The 20,855-nt window shown below is 35.2% G+C and overlaps 1 protein-coding gene across 4 annotated transcripts in view; it reads right to left on the bottom strand.

Moving 5' to 3' along the window:
* Positions 1–9,182: 9,182 nt before the first annotated feature.
* ABHD17B (abhydrolase domain containing 17B, depalmitoylase) overlaps positions 9,183–20,855 on the bottom strand; it is a 49,162-nt gene continuing 37,489 nt past the window's right edge. For all 4 annotated transcript variants that reach the window (XM_066367995.1, XM_066367996.1, XM_066367994.1 and 1 more), the window contains 3 exons: positions 16,476–16,945; positions 13,068–13,247; positions 9,183–10,718 (listed from right to left, as the gene is read on the bottom strand). In XM_066367995.1, coding sequence (XP_066224092.1) covers positions 10,499–10,718; positions 13,068–13,247; positions 16,476–16,942 — 867 coding nt within the window. In that variant the 5' untranslated portion in view covers positions 16,943–16,945 and the 3' untranslated portion in view covers positions 9,183–10,498. The remainder of the gene's footprint in view (positions 10,719–13,067; positions 13,248–16,475; positions 16,946–20,855) is intronic.

The following is a 20,855-nucleotide window of genomic DNA, read 5'->3' as shown; positions in this document are numbered from 1 at the left end:
GTACACACAGGAACAGATCAATGTTCCTGTCGCTTTCTCCCTTCTTCTCTTGCTAAAATCTATCTATCATCTATCTATCTATCTATCTATCTATCTATCTATCTATCATCTATCTATCTATCTATCTATCTATCTATCTATCTATATCTATCTATCTTAGTAATTCATGGCCTGATCCTCTTAATTGCTAGACTTCGATCCATTGTTAGAACATAAACCACCCTTTACATTTTTATATTCCTTTAAGCACTGAAAGAATTTCCATTTATATCTTTTTAATGGAACAGAGGGTCAGCATTCATACTCCCTCACCTTTTGTTCAAGGATTAACTGTGTAAGAACATTTTTTTTTTAATTAAAAAAATTTAAATTTATTGATTTGAGAGACATTAATGTGTTGTTCTATTTATTTGTGCATTCATGTTATTACATCTTAATAAATTACTCGCACGATAAATTTTTTTTCTTAAATTTTGTTTATTCATTTTAGAGAGGTGGGGGAGAGAGAAGGGCTGGGAGAGGAGCTGGAAGCATCAACTCCCGTATGTGTCTTGACCAGGCAAGCCCAAGGTTTCAAATCCATGACCTCAGTGTTCTAAGTCGACACTTTATCCACTGTGCCACCACAGGTCAGGAGATAGAAAGATTTATTTAATCTCTTATGGAGGACTTAAAAATGTAAACCCTTGCCTGAGGATTTCATTTAGGATTATCATTTAATCTTCCTAGTATACCTCCAAGGTCAACAGAATGAATATTATCCTTCTTTGGTAATAAAACAGTGGCTCCAAGAGATCAACTAGTATGTTTAAGTTTTCAAAAACTACCTTCCTTCCATTCTGTCCTGTACTGTTTATTTTGCTATTTTCTTCTCTAATATAATACTTTAAAAAGGCAAAAGGAAAATATAGTCACAGCTTTGAATTCTAAAGCTATCCTATTGACTTAAAACTTGGAAATGAACAAAAATGAAATCTTACCTCTTTTGAACATTTTCTTCTCACACTGTATGAAGTCAGCTGTCAGCAAGGTTTCCGTTATCAAGGCAAGGGAGGATATGCAGACCACCCTTGAACAACAGAGACTTGAACTGCCCAGGCCTACTTAAACGCAATTTTTTTTTTCAATAAAGACAGCCGGCTCTTCATATCCCAAGTTTCACATCTGTAGGTTCAACCAATCGCAGATAGAAGACAGAATCTTCGCATTCCCAACTATAAATTACAAACTGTGGTTAAATCTGTGGATGTGAAGGGGCAACTGTAGTTAAGTTTGGGGGAATCAAATTATATAAGAATTTTTAATGGAACAGAGGCTCAGCACTCATACTCCCCTCACCTTTGGTTTAAAGGCCAACTGTGTAAGATAAAATCATATTTGCTTGACCAGATGGTGGTGCAGTGGATAGAGCATTGGCCTGGGACGCACAGGACCCAGGTTTGAAAACCCAAGGTCGCCAGCTTGAGTAAGGAGTCACTGGCTCTGCTGGAGCCCTCCAGTGGCATATGAGAAAGCAATCAGTGAATAACTAAGGTGCCACAACAAAGAACTGATGCTTCTCATCTCTCCCTTCCTGTCTGTTCCTATCTGTCCCTCTCTTTGTCTGTCTCGCTAAAAAAAAAAGAGAAAAACACATTTTTAAATTTTAGTTAAAAATTTATTTGAGAAAAACATTAATTTGTTTTTTGTTTTTAATTTTTATTCATTTTAGAGAGGAGAGAGAGTGAGAGAGAGAAAGGGGAGAGGAGCAGGAAGCATCAACTCCCATATGTGTCTTGACCAGACAAGTGCAGGGTTTCGAACCAGTGACCTCAGCATTCCAGGTCGATGCCTCATCCACTGCGCCATCACAGGTCAGGCGACATTAATTTGTTGTTCCACTATTTATGCATTCATTTGTTGATTCTTGTATGTACTCTGGCTGGGAATTGAATTTGCAACCTTGGCATATCAGGACAGTACTCGTTTGCCCTTTAGAGATGTATAATCTAACAGTACAGGGTAGTAGATGCCTTCTTTGAGGGCAGATCTGTAATGTGGAGGGCCTGTGTCTCTGGAGCTCTTACACTCTGCATGACAGTCTGTTTAGAGAATTACCTGGAACTGGCAGGATTAAAAGGGATAAAATCCTCTCTCTTCGTCTACATGTACACGCAGAGTTAAGGCTGTCTATGTGCCTCACCAAAAAATGAACCTGTCAGCCCCTTGATCTGGGTCTTAAAGGGTCCAAAACAATTACTGTGGAACTTAACAATCCTTGAGAAACCTATATGAAATTCCTTTTCAGAAGCAGGAGCCTGAGATATAGGAGTGAGCAAAGTAGATTTAAAGCTGTGTGTACACAAAACATGGTGTTTATTCTTGTATATTTTTCCATATAAACAACAGTAAACCTATTTATGCCCACCACATATATTAGAAACTCGGTGTATGTATGATCAAGGCAGTACAAAACTAAGTCAGGAACATGGGATAAACTAATTTTTGCAGCATAGACTTCAGAAAATCACACCGGGCCTCTTCACGAGTGCAAACAACAGCAGCAGTCAGATGGCCAGGGGAGAATGATCAGACATGAGGGCGGGTGCTTTAGCAGACATCCTGGAGCTGGCAGTTGAGTTACACTTTAAGGATAAAAAAAAAATAAAGCTTGGGTCCCTGATCATAACCAGTTTCTGAATATTCTACCACCAGACTTCTTTTAGCTGAGGAAGAAAAAAATTCTTAAAAATAAATAAATAAAAAGATGAGAAGGGGATAGTACAGTCCAATAGGCTTTGAATAGATGACCTCTGGGGAACAATGGGGAGGATCCAAAGGACTGGTGCCGCCAACCTCAATTAGTTGATAGCTTTCCTTACGTGCCCATTTGTATTCTTTATCATTACTTTTGCTTATTTCTTTTAGGCTCTGAAGCACAAAAATGCAAAGACCAATATGACCACAGTAAAGGCCTAAGTGGTGCTAAAGAGGTAATAAGACTAATTCTTAGTCATACTCCCACCATTGTAGCCATTTCCAGCTTTTCAAAATAGTTCTACTCTATTTACTCATATTCAAATAAACTATTAACCCAATCTTTTAAAAATGTTGTGCTCCAGGTATCTTGTGAATTGCAAATTATTCCTTAAGTGACAGGGTGTTTGGGTTGTTACCTTCACCTACTCAGCCTTTCTCCTGAATATGCATTTGTTTGGAAGAATGTATTAGTCCTAAAGCATATTGCATTCTTTCTCTTATTGAACCTGTTCCTTCATTTTCATGACCAATATAAATCCAATTCCATATTCCCTAATGTTTGCTGCTCAACTTTTTGTCTTCATGATTCTAAAAAGGACACTTTCGGATCCATCATTTTGGTCAATGAGGGCTATGAAACAGTGCTAAGCTCCAGGACAACTAATGCCTACTCCCACTTCATGTGTTGTTTCTCAGATTGGTGATGTCATTTAGAAGCCACTATTTCAAAAGCAGCAAAAGTTGGAGGTATCATAGTGCTGTTTCTTGGAAATTCGTGATGTTTAAAAAAAAGAAATATAGAAGCTAGTCAACTTATCTTACAAGAAATAGCAAATGAAGTCTTCAGGCTGAAAGCAGGTGATCCCAGACAGTAATAGGAATCCATAAGAACAAAAGTGAAGGTAACTATAAATGAGTATTTTTTCTTAAACAGATTTAAAGAGCATTTTTAGGCCCTGGCCCATTGGCTCAGCGGTAGAGCACTGACCCAGCGTGTGGAAGTCCCGGGTTAGATTCCCAGTCAGGGCACACAGGAAAAGTGCCCATATGCTTCTCCACCCTTTCCGTCTCTCTCTCCCCTTCCCACAGCCAAGGCTCCATTGGAGCAAAGTTGGCCCAGGGGCTGAGGATGGCTCCATGGCCTCTGCCTCAGGCGCTAGAATGGCTCCAGCCACAATGGAGCACTGCCCCTATGGGTGGAGCATTGCCCCCTGGAGGGCATGCCAGTGGATCCTGGTGGGGCACATGCAGGAGTCTGTCTGACTGCCTCCTCGCTTCTAACTTTGGAAAAATAAAAAAAATAAAAAATAAAAAAGCATTTTTATAAAGTATGTTTGTCATATATTGTTGGACATATATATATATATCATATATAGAAATGTAATATATGTGTAATTGTTGGTCAAATAAATGGGTAAAGTACTATATATTTTTATGTTTGCTTGCTTATAGTTTGCATTGGGGGCTGGGTAGCACCAAGTATATGTGGTCTGTGAAATTGCAAATTACCTTCCTGCTTGGGAAGGGCCATTGTTTTGCTAATATTTGCTGGAGGAGAGGTTTTCACAACAGAAAGTTTTTAAGAAAGAAGAGTGCTGAGGAAGAAGCCATGATAGCAGGGAAAGAGAAGTGTGCAGATGGGAAACCAGAGGTGAGGGGCTTTGTGAGTTCGCTAAGACTGGTAAGGCCTTTGATTCTAGGAGAAACCCAAGAAGATTCTCCTGGCTGTGGAACCAGAGAATGTGCCAGTGGCTTTGGGAGCCTTGAATGGAAAGGGAAGTGTTCTCCCTGTGTGTCTGCTTGTTGGCCAGTGTGAGACTTTAATAACGGAATGGCCCACCATATTTTGGCTCCTCTGTTTCTTTACCGAATCTAATGAAAACCTGCGTGTGCATGGCCGCAACGGAGCGGCCACTGGTCTTACAGTAAAGTGTTTGCCAACAGCAGCACAAATGATGTGATTGTGAGCAAAGCTGTACTGGGCTGAGGAAATGACTCCAGACGGTAACCTGACAGTTATAACAATGCATTGTTGAGTTTGTAACACTAATAGTTGTAAAATGTAGGCCCTGCCTAGAAAATATCTTCATTAGATTAGGTACTCAATGAAACTAAGTTTTAGATAGTATATAATTCATTATACTCCTTGCCAAAACAAAACAGAAGCCCCCCTCCCCCCCCCTAAAAACAACAACAACAACAACAACTCAACATCACCCAACTGTAAGAAATCTCCTTTTGGCTACTTCTATTTGCTGCTGACAGCCAGGCTAAAAATATGTTTGTTACTTCTTGGTCTATATTGGAATCCTATGATTTCAGGGGCTGGTATTAAAAAAACCAGATTTTTCCATTCTTATAAATAATTATAAAAAATAACAGCAACGTGGAAGATAACTTTTTATGGAAAAAGCTCAGTCCATAATTATACTACTTCAACAAAATCATTTTTCATTGTCCTTATTCCCTTCTGGCTTTATTCCATAAACATTCACATTTTATTTTGTGGAAGTTTAACTATTAAGATATGTATTTTCTTTTGGTATTACATTGGAAACTTTAGCAAGTTTTATTATCATTCTTTCATAGCATCACATGTATTCAGAGGTTTTCTTGTCTTTCCCACCTGCCCCTTCTATTTTTTTAAAGAGAATTTAATCTTCATATTTTAATGTTCTTTTTTAAAAATTGATTTTAGAGAGAGAAGAAGGTGGGGAGGGAGAGACAGAAACACCATGTTTCTGTACATGCCCTGACGGTATGTTATTGGCAACTTTTGCTTACAAGCAGCGCTCTAACCAACTGAGTTAACAGGCCAGGGCTGCCCACTCTATCTTATAGGGGTGGACCTAGGAGGCTTGGAGCTCAGACTTCCAGACTCAAACAAAAACAAAAACCTAGAAAGAAAAAACCCACCAAAATCTTGAACTTTGGTGAAGTGATATAAAATGGTCTCTGGCTTTGACCAAAGTTTTAAACTTGTACAGTATTTACATAATTTGAAATTAAGTGTTTAAATACAAACACAAGTACCATCTAAAGATTTATAATGTAAAATGCTTATTAAAATTTTTGATTTAAGGTGTATAAATCCACCATAGTTTGCAGGTAATTTGGAAAATAGTATATTTAATATGCCGCCTTAAGCAGTAATTTTAGAGAAAAAAAATTCAACTCTGTATGAATAGCTGAAATTTTTATTTTATCAGCAGATATAAAATAGATTTTAAATACTACAGCACTCCCCATTTTTCTAATACAAGGATCTCATTTCTTAAAGCTAAAACCTTTTAATAGATGTTATTGTACTTTTCAAGTTCAGTACATGGCCTACAAGAGGAAATGGAGTAAAATAATTTCAAGTCTACCTGGCTTCTAGTGAAAAAACCAGTTTAATAGCTTTTAGCTCATTGACATAATAACTATGCTTTACTTCCTGTTTTTTTTTTTTTTTTTAACTGTAATGTCAAGTGGGTCATTTCCAGGCTAGAAGTATTTGGTTCCTTTCTTAGCATTACTCAGTTAACTACTCAGAGGCACAATCCATTTAGATACTGTCGACAAATGACTTCTCACTTCATTCTGCAAATTTAACTCCAAACGATTCCAAGTATCATATGAATAGTTCCCTTTTTGGTCACAGGACATTTGGGTGTACATTAATTACAGTGCAATATTGTACCACAGTATTTGAATATATTGCCTGTTTTAAACCAAAGCAATTAACTAAAAGCTTCATCCATTACCAATTAGAAGTAACTTCTCTGATAATTTATTCAATGTAATTGGTCATTCTTGGTATATTATATAATTTATAGTAATGTGATGTTGAAATAAATACCTGATTATTTGACTAGTTACCATCTTCAGTAGGTTTAATCCAACCAAGTAGTTGTTACTCAGACTAGGAAAATGAATTAGTGTTATATATACAATTCATTAGTTTTGTGAGAAATGTGCAAGGTACAATCTACGAATCTACTCTTCAATGAATAACCAGCTGTAAGGAGGAATCTAAGAGCCATTTAAATAAAATATGATGGGAACAAGATGGCAAATAAGTTTATGCTGTATTATAGTTTAAAAGGATCATTGTTATATCAGTTCAGATAATTTTGATGAGGATAAGATAGTATAACCATTAAAAAATCACATTGTAAGATCTTTGAAGTCACTTTTGGGTTGGTTTCCTCACCTGTATAATGGATTAGGCTATATCATATTTAAAGTTTTAAGATTTGAGTTTACCTTTCCTGTTCTTCAAAAGTTGTTCTCAAGTTTTTGTCATATGGAATATCTAAATGTACTAGCATCCTATTCATGTGACAATTGATGTCAGTCTACAATTTTAAAAATTCATTTTCCTGTATCAATTTTATTTATTTATTAGAAGGTTTAGAGATAAAAACATCAATCTGTTTCTATATGTTCTGGGACCAAAGATGGAACCAGCAACCTTTGTGTCTCAGGATGATGCTAGTCTAACCAACTGAACTATCGAACCAGGACTATCCAGCTTTTTTTTTTTTTAAATTTTATTTAGCAAGCAAGCTAACTTTAACACAGTGACATTGATTAATAAGAGTAAATAGGTTTCAGGTAAACATTTCTACAGCATTTGAACTGTTGATTGTGTTGTATACCCATCACCCAAAGTAAAATATTTTCTGTCATCTTTTATTTGCAAGCTTTCTTAAAAGTAAAGAACACCTATATATGTATAAAAGTCATGAAGAGAAAAAAATGACATTCTTAGGAGGGATATAGACTTAGTAAATTTGAGTAAGTTATAAGTCTGAGAAACTTTAAAGTTAATAAAATCAGTTTATTGGTCTTATTTTGCTTTTGTACGTGTAAGATACGGCAGGACTTACTTATATTTATTGACCATTTTTACAGGACTAGTGTGAAATCCAAATTATACTATGTTGATATGTACAAGAGCCAAATATCAAAATAAGCTTTCTGGGCCTACTCTAGCTAAGGTTAAAAAATAGTGTACGTCATTATATATGAGTGGGGTTGAGAGATTTTCCTATCACATCAGAGACTTAAGGTTATTAATCAATCATTTCCATCTCTTCATTTCTAGTGGTCCAGGGATGTAATTTGCCAAGGTCACAGAGCTAATTAATGTCAGTAGAGGAATAAGCCCAGATCTTACTGCCAATTCTTCTAAGTCATATTGTCGTCTAGATGTCACAGTGCAAGCGAAGTTCTGAGTAGGTAGAAGATATCTAAATGGAATACAAAATCATAAAGGGACCTTACACAGGGTCTATCTAGTTCAACTTCTCGATTAAATCTGATTTTGTAGCGTTGTAATAGAGGTCAATTCAGCTTCTATTCTTCTCTATTTTCTATGGTACTCATTAATTCTTAGAAGGCAATTCCTTTACTTTGATAGACAAATAACCATAAGTTATTTTTTAACAAAGCTCTAGTCTGCCATTTTGCTTTTTTCTACTCAAAGTGTCTAAAAGAATTGTACATGCCTCTCAAATATTTGAAGACAGCTTTCTTTCCTTAGTCACATAATCCTTTAGTTACGTTTTGTGCTTGTTTATGGGACTCTTTCTATCTTGGTAAAAACAGTCAAGGATTTGTTCTAATTTGTGAATATCCTTTCACTGAATACTGAAATGAAATCAATATCGCAGATGTGATAAAATTTTCAGCACCCTACGATCACATCAGTTTCTAAACAGTTGTCTTTCATGTGATTTCTAGTTAAACTAAAATATCCAGGTTTTGCCTGCAAACTCTTGACAGATGCAGTTTTATATTTCTATCAATGGCTTTCTTTTGTTTCTAGGACAGCAGTCAGGGTCCATGATCATACATAATTGTGCCGCTAACTAGCTTGCCAGCCTCACATCATTCTTTCCATTTAATCTCTGGCCAATCTTATTTCAAATGCACCATCATTCTAGGCTTCCACTTGCTGTTACCCTCAGCCAGGACTGTATAGCCTGGGCCACCTAAGTTTAATCATTTCTTAGTCATCTTTCAAAGCTCAGTTCAAAACCTACTTCATGGGACTCTTCCTTGCCCTTCTCCAAACCCTCCCACTCTGAGGAGTACCTTTTACACCCTAAAAATCTCCTCCAGTCCTTGTCTATGAGGATTTGGCATAGGGTTATGTATAATTTAAACAAGCAATAAATATTTGTTAAATGAATACAGAATTAGTATGATCAAAATTGTTATTTTCCCAAGTAATCAAAGAAAACATTCAGCTAAACTCTGAGGTGTATGCTGTACAAAGAAGGAACTGTATAGGCTCCATGACAATCTTGAGAAGGAAAAACCTCTCCATAGGAAAGAAGTGATAAAATTTAGAAAATTATAGAACTGTTTTATTAAGATTAATAGTAACTTTTTTTCACTCTTTATAGAAGGTAGAGAGCATGGAAGAAGGCAAAACAAGCACAGCTGAGTGGTATATTTGTTGTTTTACTGTTAATTTGACACATCTGAACCAAAGCATTCACAATACTTGATAAACTTTGAAGAGAATCATACACTATAGTCTTAGACATAACCACAGAACAAGCAGAACAATTAAAACTACATAAGGCCTTAAAATATATCCACAGTGTATATTATTTCAATATTCATTCATTTACAAATTAGACTACATACCATTTATTTAATTTTTATTTTTCTTTCATTTTTTAATTCAGGCATGATTCATTCAAGGAAAGGCAACTTAGTTTTTGTGTGTGAGCTTTCTTTTTTACTGCATTGGTTAATATAAAAGTTATGAATTAAATGTTTTCTTATTTCCTGCATTAGGAGTGAATCCATGAAATTCTCAGATAGTAATCTAAAACAATAGGTCCTATTCTTAAAAATAGCCAAAGTAAAAAAGGACCAAAGCCAGTCTGTTGTGGTCTGAAGACCATCCAATGGTCTTTCAGGCTGTCTTATAATGAAGAGTACTGAAATCTTAGGAGATTAGTCAAAATTTAAAACAACATTGCATACAAAAATCATTCTTGAAGCTCTAAATGCCTTTTAAATAATGAAAATAAAAAATTTAAGCAGTTGCCTTACAGTACCAAACTTAAGAAATCAAAACTAGTTAAAATTCAGTGCTATTATGACTTTTAATTTACAAAGTAACTAGTTGGTAAATTAACAGATGGCATAAAAATTAAGACTTGCATCTTTTTTTTAACCCTTTAAAGGAGAAAATGTATGATAACCAGGGAATACAGAAAATTCAATGTATTTTACAATAAAATAACTGTGTATACCTCTATCCCTGTACAACAGGGTTTAGGTCATCTCTAGTGAACATGTATGTTTTCTTAGTATTCTACTGAGTACTTGAATTGTTTTAGATATACAGCTTTTTATTGAAAGAATATTACATTTGTATATCAGGATAAGATTTAGTACATTGAGATGTTTTAAAAATATTTATAAATTTGTTTCTCATATGCAAAAGCATTTGGCAATACTTTTACAGCATTTGATTTTATAGAATTAAAATTTCATACAGTACTCATCTTGAGGTTTAAAAAAAAAATTCACAGAAAAAATATAAATTACATAACCTGACTGCATGATATTGTTATTTCCAGTTATAGTTCTGGTAATTAAAACCTTCATTAAGTCTGTTAACAAATCATTACCTGTACATTTATGAAGGCAACTGACATGATTTGCAAACAAAGCTTTCAGGTTTTGTTATTTACCAAAGAGTGCAGTTCAGCAAAAGAAAATCCGGTATGCAAATTTACAGAATATTTTACAAATTTACCAGTTCCTGTGACACAAACTGTTTCAACCTTTCAAGGTACTGTCCATAAAGTTCCACATCATTGTGACCTGCCCCTTCAACCCACAGAGGCTCCACAGGTCTTTGGCAACGCTCAAATAATGCGAGGCCATGTGAAAAATCAATGACTTCATCTTCAGTCCCATGAATTATTAATACTGGAGAAGTTATCTTAGAGATTTTGTCAATGCTGTAGGGAAAAGGAGGGGGTAAAGTCAATGAGTTAACTATGAATAGAAATGTAAAACAGTTTTTCTGGTGCTCTATCAGAGAGAGAAGTCAAACATCAGAGTCTATCCAGAAGGCATGGTTGCCTTTTGGATTTCAAATACGATTCAAAAGTCACCTTTACATACTCTCTACCTTAAGATTATTTGAGAAAGTTAATTTCATGCACTTCTCTGTTTTGAAAATTTCTACAATGTTGATACTTTGCACAGAGAAACTTAGGTTGCAAAGAAAGCAGGAAACAAGGACCCTTTCAAGTATGTGCTAACTTCCTATCTCTGCATGCATATATGGGAGCATGCTTTTTTTGTTTCTTTTAGGGTATTAATTCATAAAAATAGAGCAAATATAAAAAAACAAAATTTTGGGGGGCTGAAAAGAAGATAGGAGAAAACACGGTTTTTAAGAGGATAGAAGGTAAAGTGAAGAACCAACTCAATTTATACCATGGAATACTGAGAAGGCTAGGAAATGATACGGGGATGAAAGTGAAGGTGGGTGATTAAAGTGATTGAAATCTTTAGAATTTGTTTGAAGAAACAGGTTAGGCTCATCTCCCCCACCATCCTTCCCTACTTTTTGCATCAGGGTAACTGTTTTCCACCCAAAACTGAAGGGTTTATGGGCTAGAGATTTGCCAGACAGTTTAGGACTGAGGTACTAGAGATGAAGCAAGCATGTACATACTGGCTGCTCTGAATCCCCTTTCTCTACTGGGCTTTCAAAATGCTGGTGCACAGGCCTTCATCCATCAAGGAGAGTTTTAGAAAAGTCTTCTTTGGAGACTATCCACTTTAAAAGGAAAGATACTGTATATAAATACTGACATAGGTGAAGGGTTGGGGTAGGAATCCCCAACTCATTAGTTGACTAGGTGATTCTATAGTGAAGTTCATAGTCAACAATACCTATTAATCACCAATTTAGATCAGCACTTTAGTCCCTCTGTCTTACTAGGAACAGCAAACTAAGAAGTATCAGACATCAGAGGACAACACTTTACAGTAGCGATCAAAATCATCAGAATTAAAAAGGCAACTCAAAGGAGACAAACTATACAGAGAAGAAATCTTACAAACAAATAACAGCTCTTAAAAAATTCTTAGAGAAGGCACTAATCATAAAATGAGGATAGAATCATGAAAACTCTGAACATCATCAATGAAATTAATTATTCAAAGCTGCATTTGGTAAGTTAAGAGTGTTTGGGCATATTATTTGCTTCAGATGTTCAACAGTAAAGAAATTAGAACAATTTAATAAAAAGACATGTATAGTTTTTTTCTAAGTTAACTGTTAATTACATCCTCTGTGCTGGTGCAATAATGAAAAAGGGAGCTAGAAAGATAAGTTTCATGGCAATAACATTACCTCAAATACCTTCCTATCATCTGTGTCATTCAGTTAGAAGAAATATAATGCACATACCCTCCAATTTAGCATTATCTAAAACAAAAACAAAACCAAACCCAAATAAAAGTAAAAACCAAAATCTCCCTCTCACAGCCTGCTTTGGTGATAAGCTCACATGTTCTCATAAGTTTCCTTACAAAAGTGATCTCCTACTAGGTTAAAGATGAGAAAAATGTTTTTGAAATGACCCTTGCTGTTCTTCTAAAGAACTAAGTGATGACTTGGCCTTTGGCCCATCTGTCATTTGCAAGAAATATCTTTTGCATTGTTGCCAATGAGACAAAGAAAATAAAACTTACATTTGCCAGAGTCTCACTGCTTGAGCTGGTGAAACTACTGTCCTGTCTTAAGAAGCACTAGAAGTTGCTCTCTTTTCAAATTTGTCTAACACCTCATGTTTGCAGACTTTGTGGCAATTCACTTTTGTTAATTAGATATCGTTAGACATCATCCATCCATTTTTATGCACTGTCTCATTTTCCCTCTACAGTACTTGTTCCTTTCCTCCATATTGTCTCTTACTGAATGTCATCACTATCCATTAGCAGTTTAAGTCAGACACCTGGGAATCGTATTAAAGAATTTTTGTTTAGCATCTATCTGCCTGATAGTCTTATCAATTTGATTTCTTAAATCCATTCTTTTGTCTCTAATACTAGCGCCACTGTCTGGGTAAAAGGCCCTCAGCATGTTGTACCTGGATTACTATGTCTCAGTATTTCAGCTTCCTGACTGGTGACCTGCTATCACCTGCTTCACAAGTTAATTTTTCACAATTTCTATAAATATATCTAAAATAGAAGCTCACAGCTCAGTGAGTTCTATCAGGAATACCACAAGTGCTGAAATTCCCTAAAAAGTTTCTACAAATTCAAAAATTCTGAATATTGATACTTACTTTGGGAATGCATCAAAACAGTAGGTCTTCTTGGTGTCAGGAAAAGCAACTCGCATTCCCGAGGTCAAAGGAGAATGAAGAATAACAGCAGCACTCTCGTATCGAGCAGCAAGATCCACAGATGGTACTGTACCTATACTTTGGCCGTATATAATCACATTTTCAGGGCGAATGCCATATCTACAAAATTCAGAAGTTAAAAAAAAATGAGTTAGACTAGGATGAAATGTTCAATCATTCCTAAGGCCTTAATCTTAAATATTATTATCACTAATATACTAATGAATGATGTTTAATGGAAGTGTTTATCTTCCATTCAATGTAAGAAAAATTCTATTTCCCTAGACATCAAAAGTGGATCATTTTATTTTCTAAAGTTGGTCATAGTGATGAAAATGTGACATACAGCTTGAATATATGTATTGTTTTAGCCAAGAGCAAATTAATGTATTTCTTGAAATCAACTTTTGCTTACCATAGAAATGGTGATTAAAAAGGTAAAGAGATGAATGACAATTCTAATGACATGATTTAATTATGAATAGACTTCATGCTAAAATCTCAAGAGTATTGCTTTATTTGCTTTAAAAATGCTTTAAATTCATAAACACATTACACAGTAATATTGGGTAAATACTATGTTCCAGTCATTGTTACTTGTCTATAGTATAATTGTCCCAATTTATAAACCACTGTAAGTGTAAGTGACATGTTACAGGAGTTAATGAATGTGGGGTTAGTGGGTACAGTGATACCAAATAAGCCTTTCTACTTTTAGAAGTCTCACAGTAGTCAAATGGCCCTTAGCCATTTGAAAAGGTAATAAAAAGGTAATAGAGCTTTCCCAATTATCTAAGCATTTCAGGAAAGAACAAGACAAACCCTATGTGCTCCCTTTCCGGGCACAAGCTTATGTGAACTACCTAGACATGACATACTTTCCCATAGTTCCTTCCCCTCAGTCCTACTCAAGCATTTGGTTATGTCCCAGAGATTAGGCTCCATCTACTCCTGATTCTACGACTGATTCTAAAAGTAAACAAACTCAGAAGAGTTTTCTTTACAACAGCCCTAGCTGTACATACTTTATAGAAATAAAAAATTTAGGAAAATGAACATCTGCAGCATTAGCATAACCCTTAAGGCTGCACAGTTGCTGTTAGCTGAGTAGCAGCATTGTTGGTGGCAACTATGGGTTTTAGGTTAAAGCTAGTAATGGGCAATGCTCCAGAGCAACAGAGACAGCTGCCAATTTCACATCAGAGGACTCAGAGCAGTAACAATTTCAGAAGACAAGTTAGAAAGGACTTTAGAGACCATCTAATCTGGTTCAGCTGCTTACTGAGCAGATGTTCAAAGTCAGAATAAGTTAGTGACAAAGACCTATAATTAGAACCTAGGTATCCTGACCCTCAGTCCAGTGTTTTTCCTATTACAATGCAAAGATAATGATTTCAAAATTTGTGAGTGAAGGCTACATAGTGAATATTAGTTCCTTATCGTCTCTTGATAATCAGAAGTTCAGAAACTTGAGGTTAATATAAATTAATACCTAAAATAAAGACCATTCAAGAAATAATTACTTAAGCTCATTATTTATTTTTCCCTTACTGGTTACTTATGAAGCACTAGCAATGAAGACTACGTAATTTAACTTAGCATCCTTAAAAACCATACTAGTCCACCTGGCCTGTGGTGGAGCAGTGGATAAATCATCAATCTGAAATGTAGATGTTGTCAGTTCGAAACTCTGGCTTGCCTGGTCAAGGCACATACAATAAGCAACCAATGAACAACTAAAGTGAAGTAATAATCAGTTGATACTTTCTCGCTCCCCCTCTTCTGTAAACTCAATTAATAAAATCTTAAAAAAAAATACTAGTCCACTGAAGTTATATTTTAAGAGAGTGAATTATGGTATGTAAATTATATCTCACTATATTTCTTTTTTTTTTTTTTACTATATTTCTTATTAAAAAGTATATATTGCCTGACCAGGTGGTGGTGCAGTGGATAGATCGTCGGACTGGGATGCAGAAGACCCACGTTCGAGACCCCAAGGTCGCTAGCTTGAACGCGGGCTCATCTGGTGTGAGCAAAAAAAAAAAAAGAAAAAAAAAAGAAAAAAAAAGCGCTCATCAACTTGAGCAAGGGGTTACTCAGTCTGCTGAAGGCCCATGGTCAAGGCACATATGAGAAAGCAATCAATGAACAACTAAGGTGTTGCAACGAAAAACTGATGATTGATGCTTCTCATCTCTCTCCATTCCTGTCTGTCCCTATTTATCCCTTTCTCTGATCTCACTATGTCTCTGTTTAAAAAAAACAAAACAAATTTTTGTTTGTTTGTTTGTAGGTTGAGGGGAATGACGTCAGTATACCAGAGGCAGATTTTGGTCATTAAAAGTGGTTTATAACTTTATGTATTTTTAACTTTCTGCTCCTCCACTCAACCCTGAACTCCTTCCCTCTACTTACACTATTTACCATCTATTTTTTCTTATTCACCAGATAGATATCTTTTCATATTATTTCAATTGATATAAGGATCCCCTTTACAAAGAACTTTGCTATGAGATTTGAGTTTTATTACATCTCTCAGAGGGATAAATGATTCTAAAGACATTTCCTCAAAAAAGTTATGCCCACTAAGAATACTGAGGTAGTGCTTAACTGAAATTGTCCTATTTAATTAAATACAATAAAATAGAAACAGCAAACTTTATGTTCTTTAGCTTCTATATAAAATACTGTGGAAGTCAAGCAGCTTGTCAATGTATAATATGAAGAATAAATATTATTAAGGTACATAGTTATTGTATACTAAATGGTGATAAAATACACAAAATAGTATTATTTTTCAAGAAAATCTGTAAGTAACCTGGTGACTAGAAAAGATTAATACAATTTCTAGTTAAGAAATTACTGAAATGATTTATTACATTACTTTTTTCCCCACTTGAGAGCCTCCCCAAATTTTGAATCCAGAATGAAAGTAAAATCTCAGTTTTATAGAACGAATACTTTAAAAATAGTTCCATTAAGATAGCTTTAAATTATACTGTCTAGGAGATAGCTATATAAAACAATATAAACCTTGGATTAGGATTCTGACAAAAAGTAATCCAGCCTCCTTATACTGTTAATGATAGATCAGGTTCAATAAGTAATTAGCTAAATCACCATTTTCTCTCATTTTCGTGAAATGTCAGACCTCTGAATAAACATTTTTAAAATATACTCTATTAAGTTCAATTGCAATTTTAACTCTTCTCAGGTATTTATTGGTAGATATAATCTTTATTTAGTACTTTAAGAGATGTGCTCTAAAAAAAGCTTTTATTCTATTCTACTACAATTTTAGCTAATCAGACTAAGTGTGGAAAATAATTCCCAGTCACCATTTACCTTGTCCTAAGAGCAAGCCAAGCAGCTTCTATGTCTGCATAGAGGTTCTTCTCCGTTGGTTTTCCAGAACTTGCACCATATCCAGAATAATCATATGAGAATATATTACAGTTAATCCGTGATCCCAGTCCTATGTAAAAACTGCTCATCTGACCAAGATCGACAGCATTTCCATGTGAGAAGAGTAAGGTGTATTTAGCATTGGGTGAGCAACGCACAAACATACAGGCAATTCTGTTGCCTTTACTGGTTCTAGTCATGAAACACTCAATAGCATCTTTTTCTCTAGAAGAGTACTGCCAGTCAGCTCGCTCTGATAGGTGTAAAGTCCAGCGGCTCCCACTTTCATCACACATTAGTGTATAAGTTGGATCAGGTGGCAAAAATGCTAATTTTGAAGCAATTTTCCCTGGACAAGGTGGACAGCAAAAGAGGCAACATAGCTCACTAAATGAAAGGTTATTCATCTTCTGAAAAAGAAAAGGAAAAGCAAATATTTTAATTACTGAATGTGAATTCTGCATTCTCATACAATAGAAGGTTAAAACAAAGATACCAGTGATCATTATCTACTACGATTAGTCCAAGTATCTCCAAATACAACAGATTTTTAGGATATTTTTAGAAATACTGTAAATCCTGGGATGAGGCAAATATTCCTGATGAGGAGAACAATTCAAAATCTATATGATGTATTTCAGATAGTAGTGATTGTATCTTAAAATGTTTACCCAAAATATGAAAAATAACACAAAAATAGAGGCAATCTACAAATAACGCAGGAGGTATGAAACATCTTTAGTATAGTTTGTAATTTCTGTGAGTCTGAAAATTCTCAGAATCTCATGGAGAAGCTAGGCATTTAACATGATATAGTAAATATATTATATAATAGTGCTTATGAAGTATTTACTATTTGTCAGGTATTGTGCTAAGTGTTCTATGCATATTTCCATGATTAACCCTCAAAACAACCCAGTATGTTTGTATCTCACAATGTGGCCTCAGTGGTAGAGTCAGGATTTGACACCCAGCTTCATCACTGCCATCACTGAGCTACATTGTCAAAGGCTCAGAACACTATTTATACCAGAACCTTATCATTTTAGCCATAGTGCCAGAAGTCCAAATAACCTATAAAACATTAAAATGTATGTACATATGTAATCACTACTCAGACTTGAAAAGGCTATAATGAAGTACATTGTGGAAAAAGTAAAACCTGGTAAAGGTAAAATTTCCTAAATGGTTAGATGAGAAGAAACATAAAGGTTCATAGACAAAAAGAGGGAGATGGAATCCCAGTTCCTAGCTGTGTGTCCTTGGGCAAATTATTTATCTTTTGACTCTCATTGTCTTCCTAAGGGAGGCCAGGCCAATGCCTACACTGAACACAGGTTGTGAAGAACAAGTAGAGTAATATAGTTTAGGTGTATAATACAGTAATGACCAGAGAGTTAGCTCAGTTAGAAATGGTCTACTTCCTCCTATGTCTTTTCATTAGTATTATAAAAATATCCACCTCATATTAACTCAGAAACAAAAATAAAGACTTGTTTGTCCTATCAGCATTTCTTTCTATCTTGTCCTTTCTCAAATTCCTCTCTTCTGTTAGTAGTAACAGACCTTTGCTTAGTTCCAGGAAGATGGCATTCAAAACACCTTCCAGAATGCTTATGGCACCTAATTTTCATCAAAAAGTCTAAATACAAGGATAGGAAAAAAACGCACATTATATCAAAAATAAGAAAGCATTTCAGGAGTGACTAAACAGGCGAGAATTATTTGGACAGAAAAGAATGCCCTTTTCACTTACTACTGAATCAAAATTTAGTCTGTATTGCTCAATACAAGTGTTTACTCTCTACTTGGAACTAAACAGGTAGAAAGAAGCAGAAACAGAACAGATAGAGAGAAACAAGGGCTGGAGTGACATAAAAGACTTTAGAAGATGAATAGCAGAAGGAGAAAAAAGTGTCTCTTGGACACTGGGGAACGATTTTACTTGTTATTTTATCTTTATGCCTTTTTAGCCTTCAAAGCAAATATAGCCTGAATATGTAAATGTCTTAGTCTCATTGAAACAAATTTATTATTCTGGTCAGGAAATAAAGGTCCTGGTGAAGAAAATAGAAGGGAAAGGAGTTCAAAAGGTTAGTTCTAGAGAATGGGATGATCTGGAAACAAGTTGGGGTAGAAGATACATTGTAGCAATGCTACCTGTTTAGTAATCTGCCTACACTATTTCTTGCCCCCAATATTTTACATGCAATCAACTGCATATTAAAAGCCTGATTAATAAGTAAACTGTATATACATAACTAGACTATGTTCCTGTAATTTACCTCTTGAACATAAAGAATTTTATATACTATAAGAAAGTAACTTTTAAACAAACCTGGTAGACTGAAATATATAATACTTCAGAGATGCTTCTGGGATAAACACCAAAGATGAGAGAGCCTATGGGAGAAAAACTGCAGTGCTAGGGTCTAGTTTAATGAAAAGACAATGTAACCCACTACCACTGCCTCAAACCCAGATAACTGGTGTCCAGTTAGTAACAAAAACTTGCAAATTAGTGCCTTCCTACTAAAGGGCCTGGTACAGAAGAGCAGCAACATGGACTCACTTAAAAAGTTATTTTCTCCTTTCTATGTGAAAACTTTCACAATAAAACTGTTAAGTAAAACAAATAATCAGAGCTGAGCAAGTTACTGAAAAAGTATTTTATTATTATTTTTTTTTTAAGATTTGATTTATTGATTTTTAGAGAGGACAGAGAGAAAGGTAGGTGGAGAAGCAGAAAGAACCAATTTGTCCTAGCAAGTATTTTATTCTTGTTAAAATATTTAAGAATCATTAAAATACCTTGTTAAATTTAGATCATTTTAAGTCCAATTTGTTTTATATAAAACTCATCTAAATAAAAATGTCATTTCTTGGCAACAAAATCTTAAAGAGACAAAGGTTTGAAAGGCTTCCACTACTACTAATAGCTAGCATTCACCGAGCACTTACTATCAGGCAGTATTTTAAACACTTTTCATATATTAGCTTATTTAATCCTTTCAACAACCCTCTGTCACAGGAACTATCATTTGAGGAAGCAGGAGCAGAGTACTTATGTAGCCTGTCAAAGGTCACATAGCTGGTCAGTCATGAAACTGGTAAGTGGTAGACGTCAAAATTTTTTGTGGAAAGAGCACTTAGACAAGACTGATTAAAAGAAAAGCAAAACACAAAATACTAAATGAAAAAGACCTACAGATAGTTAAAGAGTGACAAATTAAATAAGTGATGAAGTGCACAAACTTATTTTTTAGCAAGAGAGGGAGAGACAGGAAAAGATGAGAAGCATAGACTCATAGTTGTGACACCTTAGTTGTTCACTGATTCTTTCTCATATGTGCCTTGACCAAGGTGCTCTAGCTGAGCCAGCAACACCTTGCTCAAGCCAGAGACCTTGGGCTTCAAGCCAGTGACCATGGGATTATATCTATGATCTGACATTCAAGCCGGCAACCCTGTGCTCAAGCTGGTGACCCAGGGTTACGAACCTGGGACCTCTGTGTCCCAGTTCAACGCTCCATCGACTGTGCCAACACTGGTCAGGCCAAACTTCTTGAGTAATTAAAAGAAACCACAAACTCAATTAAAAATGGACAAAGGATCTGAATAGACATTTCTCCAAGGATATAAAAATGGCCAGTAAACACATGGAAAGATGTTCAACATGTTTAGGTAGCAGAAAAACACAAATTAAAACTACAATATCACTTCTTACCCACTGGCATGGTATAATAAAAAAGATGGTATCAAGGGTTGACAATAATCTGAAGAAATTGTAACCTTTATACACTGTTGTAGGGAAGTAAAATGGGACAGCAATTTGGAAAACAGTCTGGCATTCCCTTAAAAACTTTAACACAGTTACCATTTGACCAAACAATTCCACTCCTAGGTATACATCTAAGAGAAATGAACACATATATCCAACACAAAAACTTGTACATAAATGTTCAGAGTGCCATAATTCATAAGTCAAAATAATCACCAAATGTCCATCAAACTATGAATAAGTAAAGTATGTAATGCTCATACAATGAAATATCATTCAGCCATAAAAAGAACAAGCATTGATGCAAACTGTATGAATCTTAAAAACATTATGCCAAATGAAAGAAGCCAGTCACAAAAGACCATTTATTTTATGATTCTAGTTATATGCAAGGTCCAGAATAGGCAAATCTATACAGACAGAAACAGATTAGGGGCTCTATGGCTATGGCAACTAAGATGGTTAGGGAACAATGGCTAAAGAGTATGGGGTTTCTTTTGGGGGTAAGGAAAACAATCTAAATTAATTTGGGTGGTGGT

Source organism: Saccopteryx leptura, chromosome 2 (assembly GCF_036850995.1).
Source record: "Saccopteryx leptura isolate mSacLep1 chromosome 2, mSacLep1_pri_phased_curated, whole genome shotgun sequence".
Taxonomy (NCBI): Eukaryota; Metazoa; Chordata; class Mammalia; order Chiroptera; family Emballonuridae; genus Saccopteryx; species Saccopteryx leptura.
Note: the sequence above shows the minus strand (reverse complement) of the source record. Positions and strands in the feature narration are given on the sequence as shown.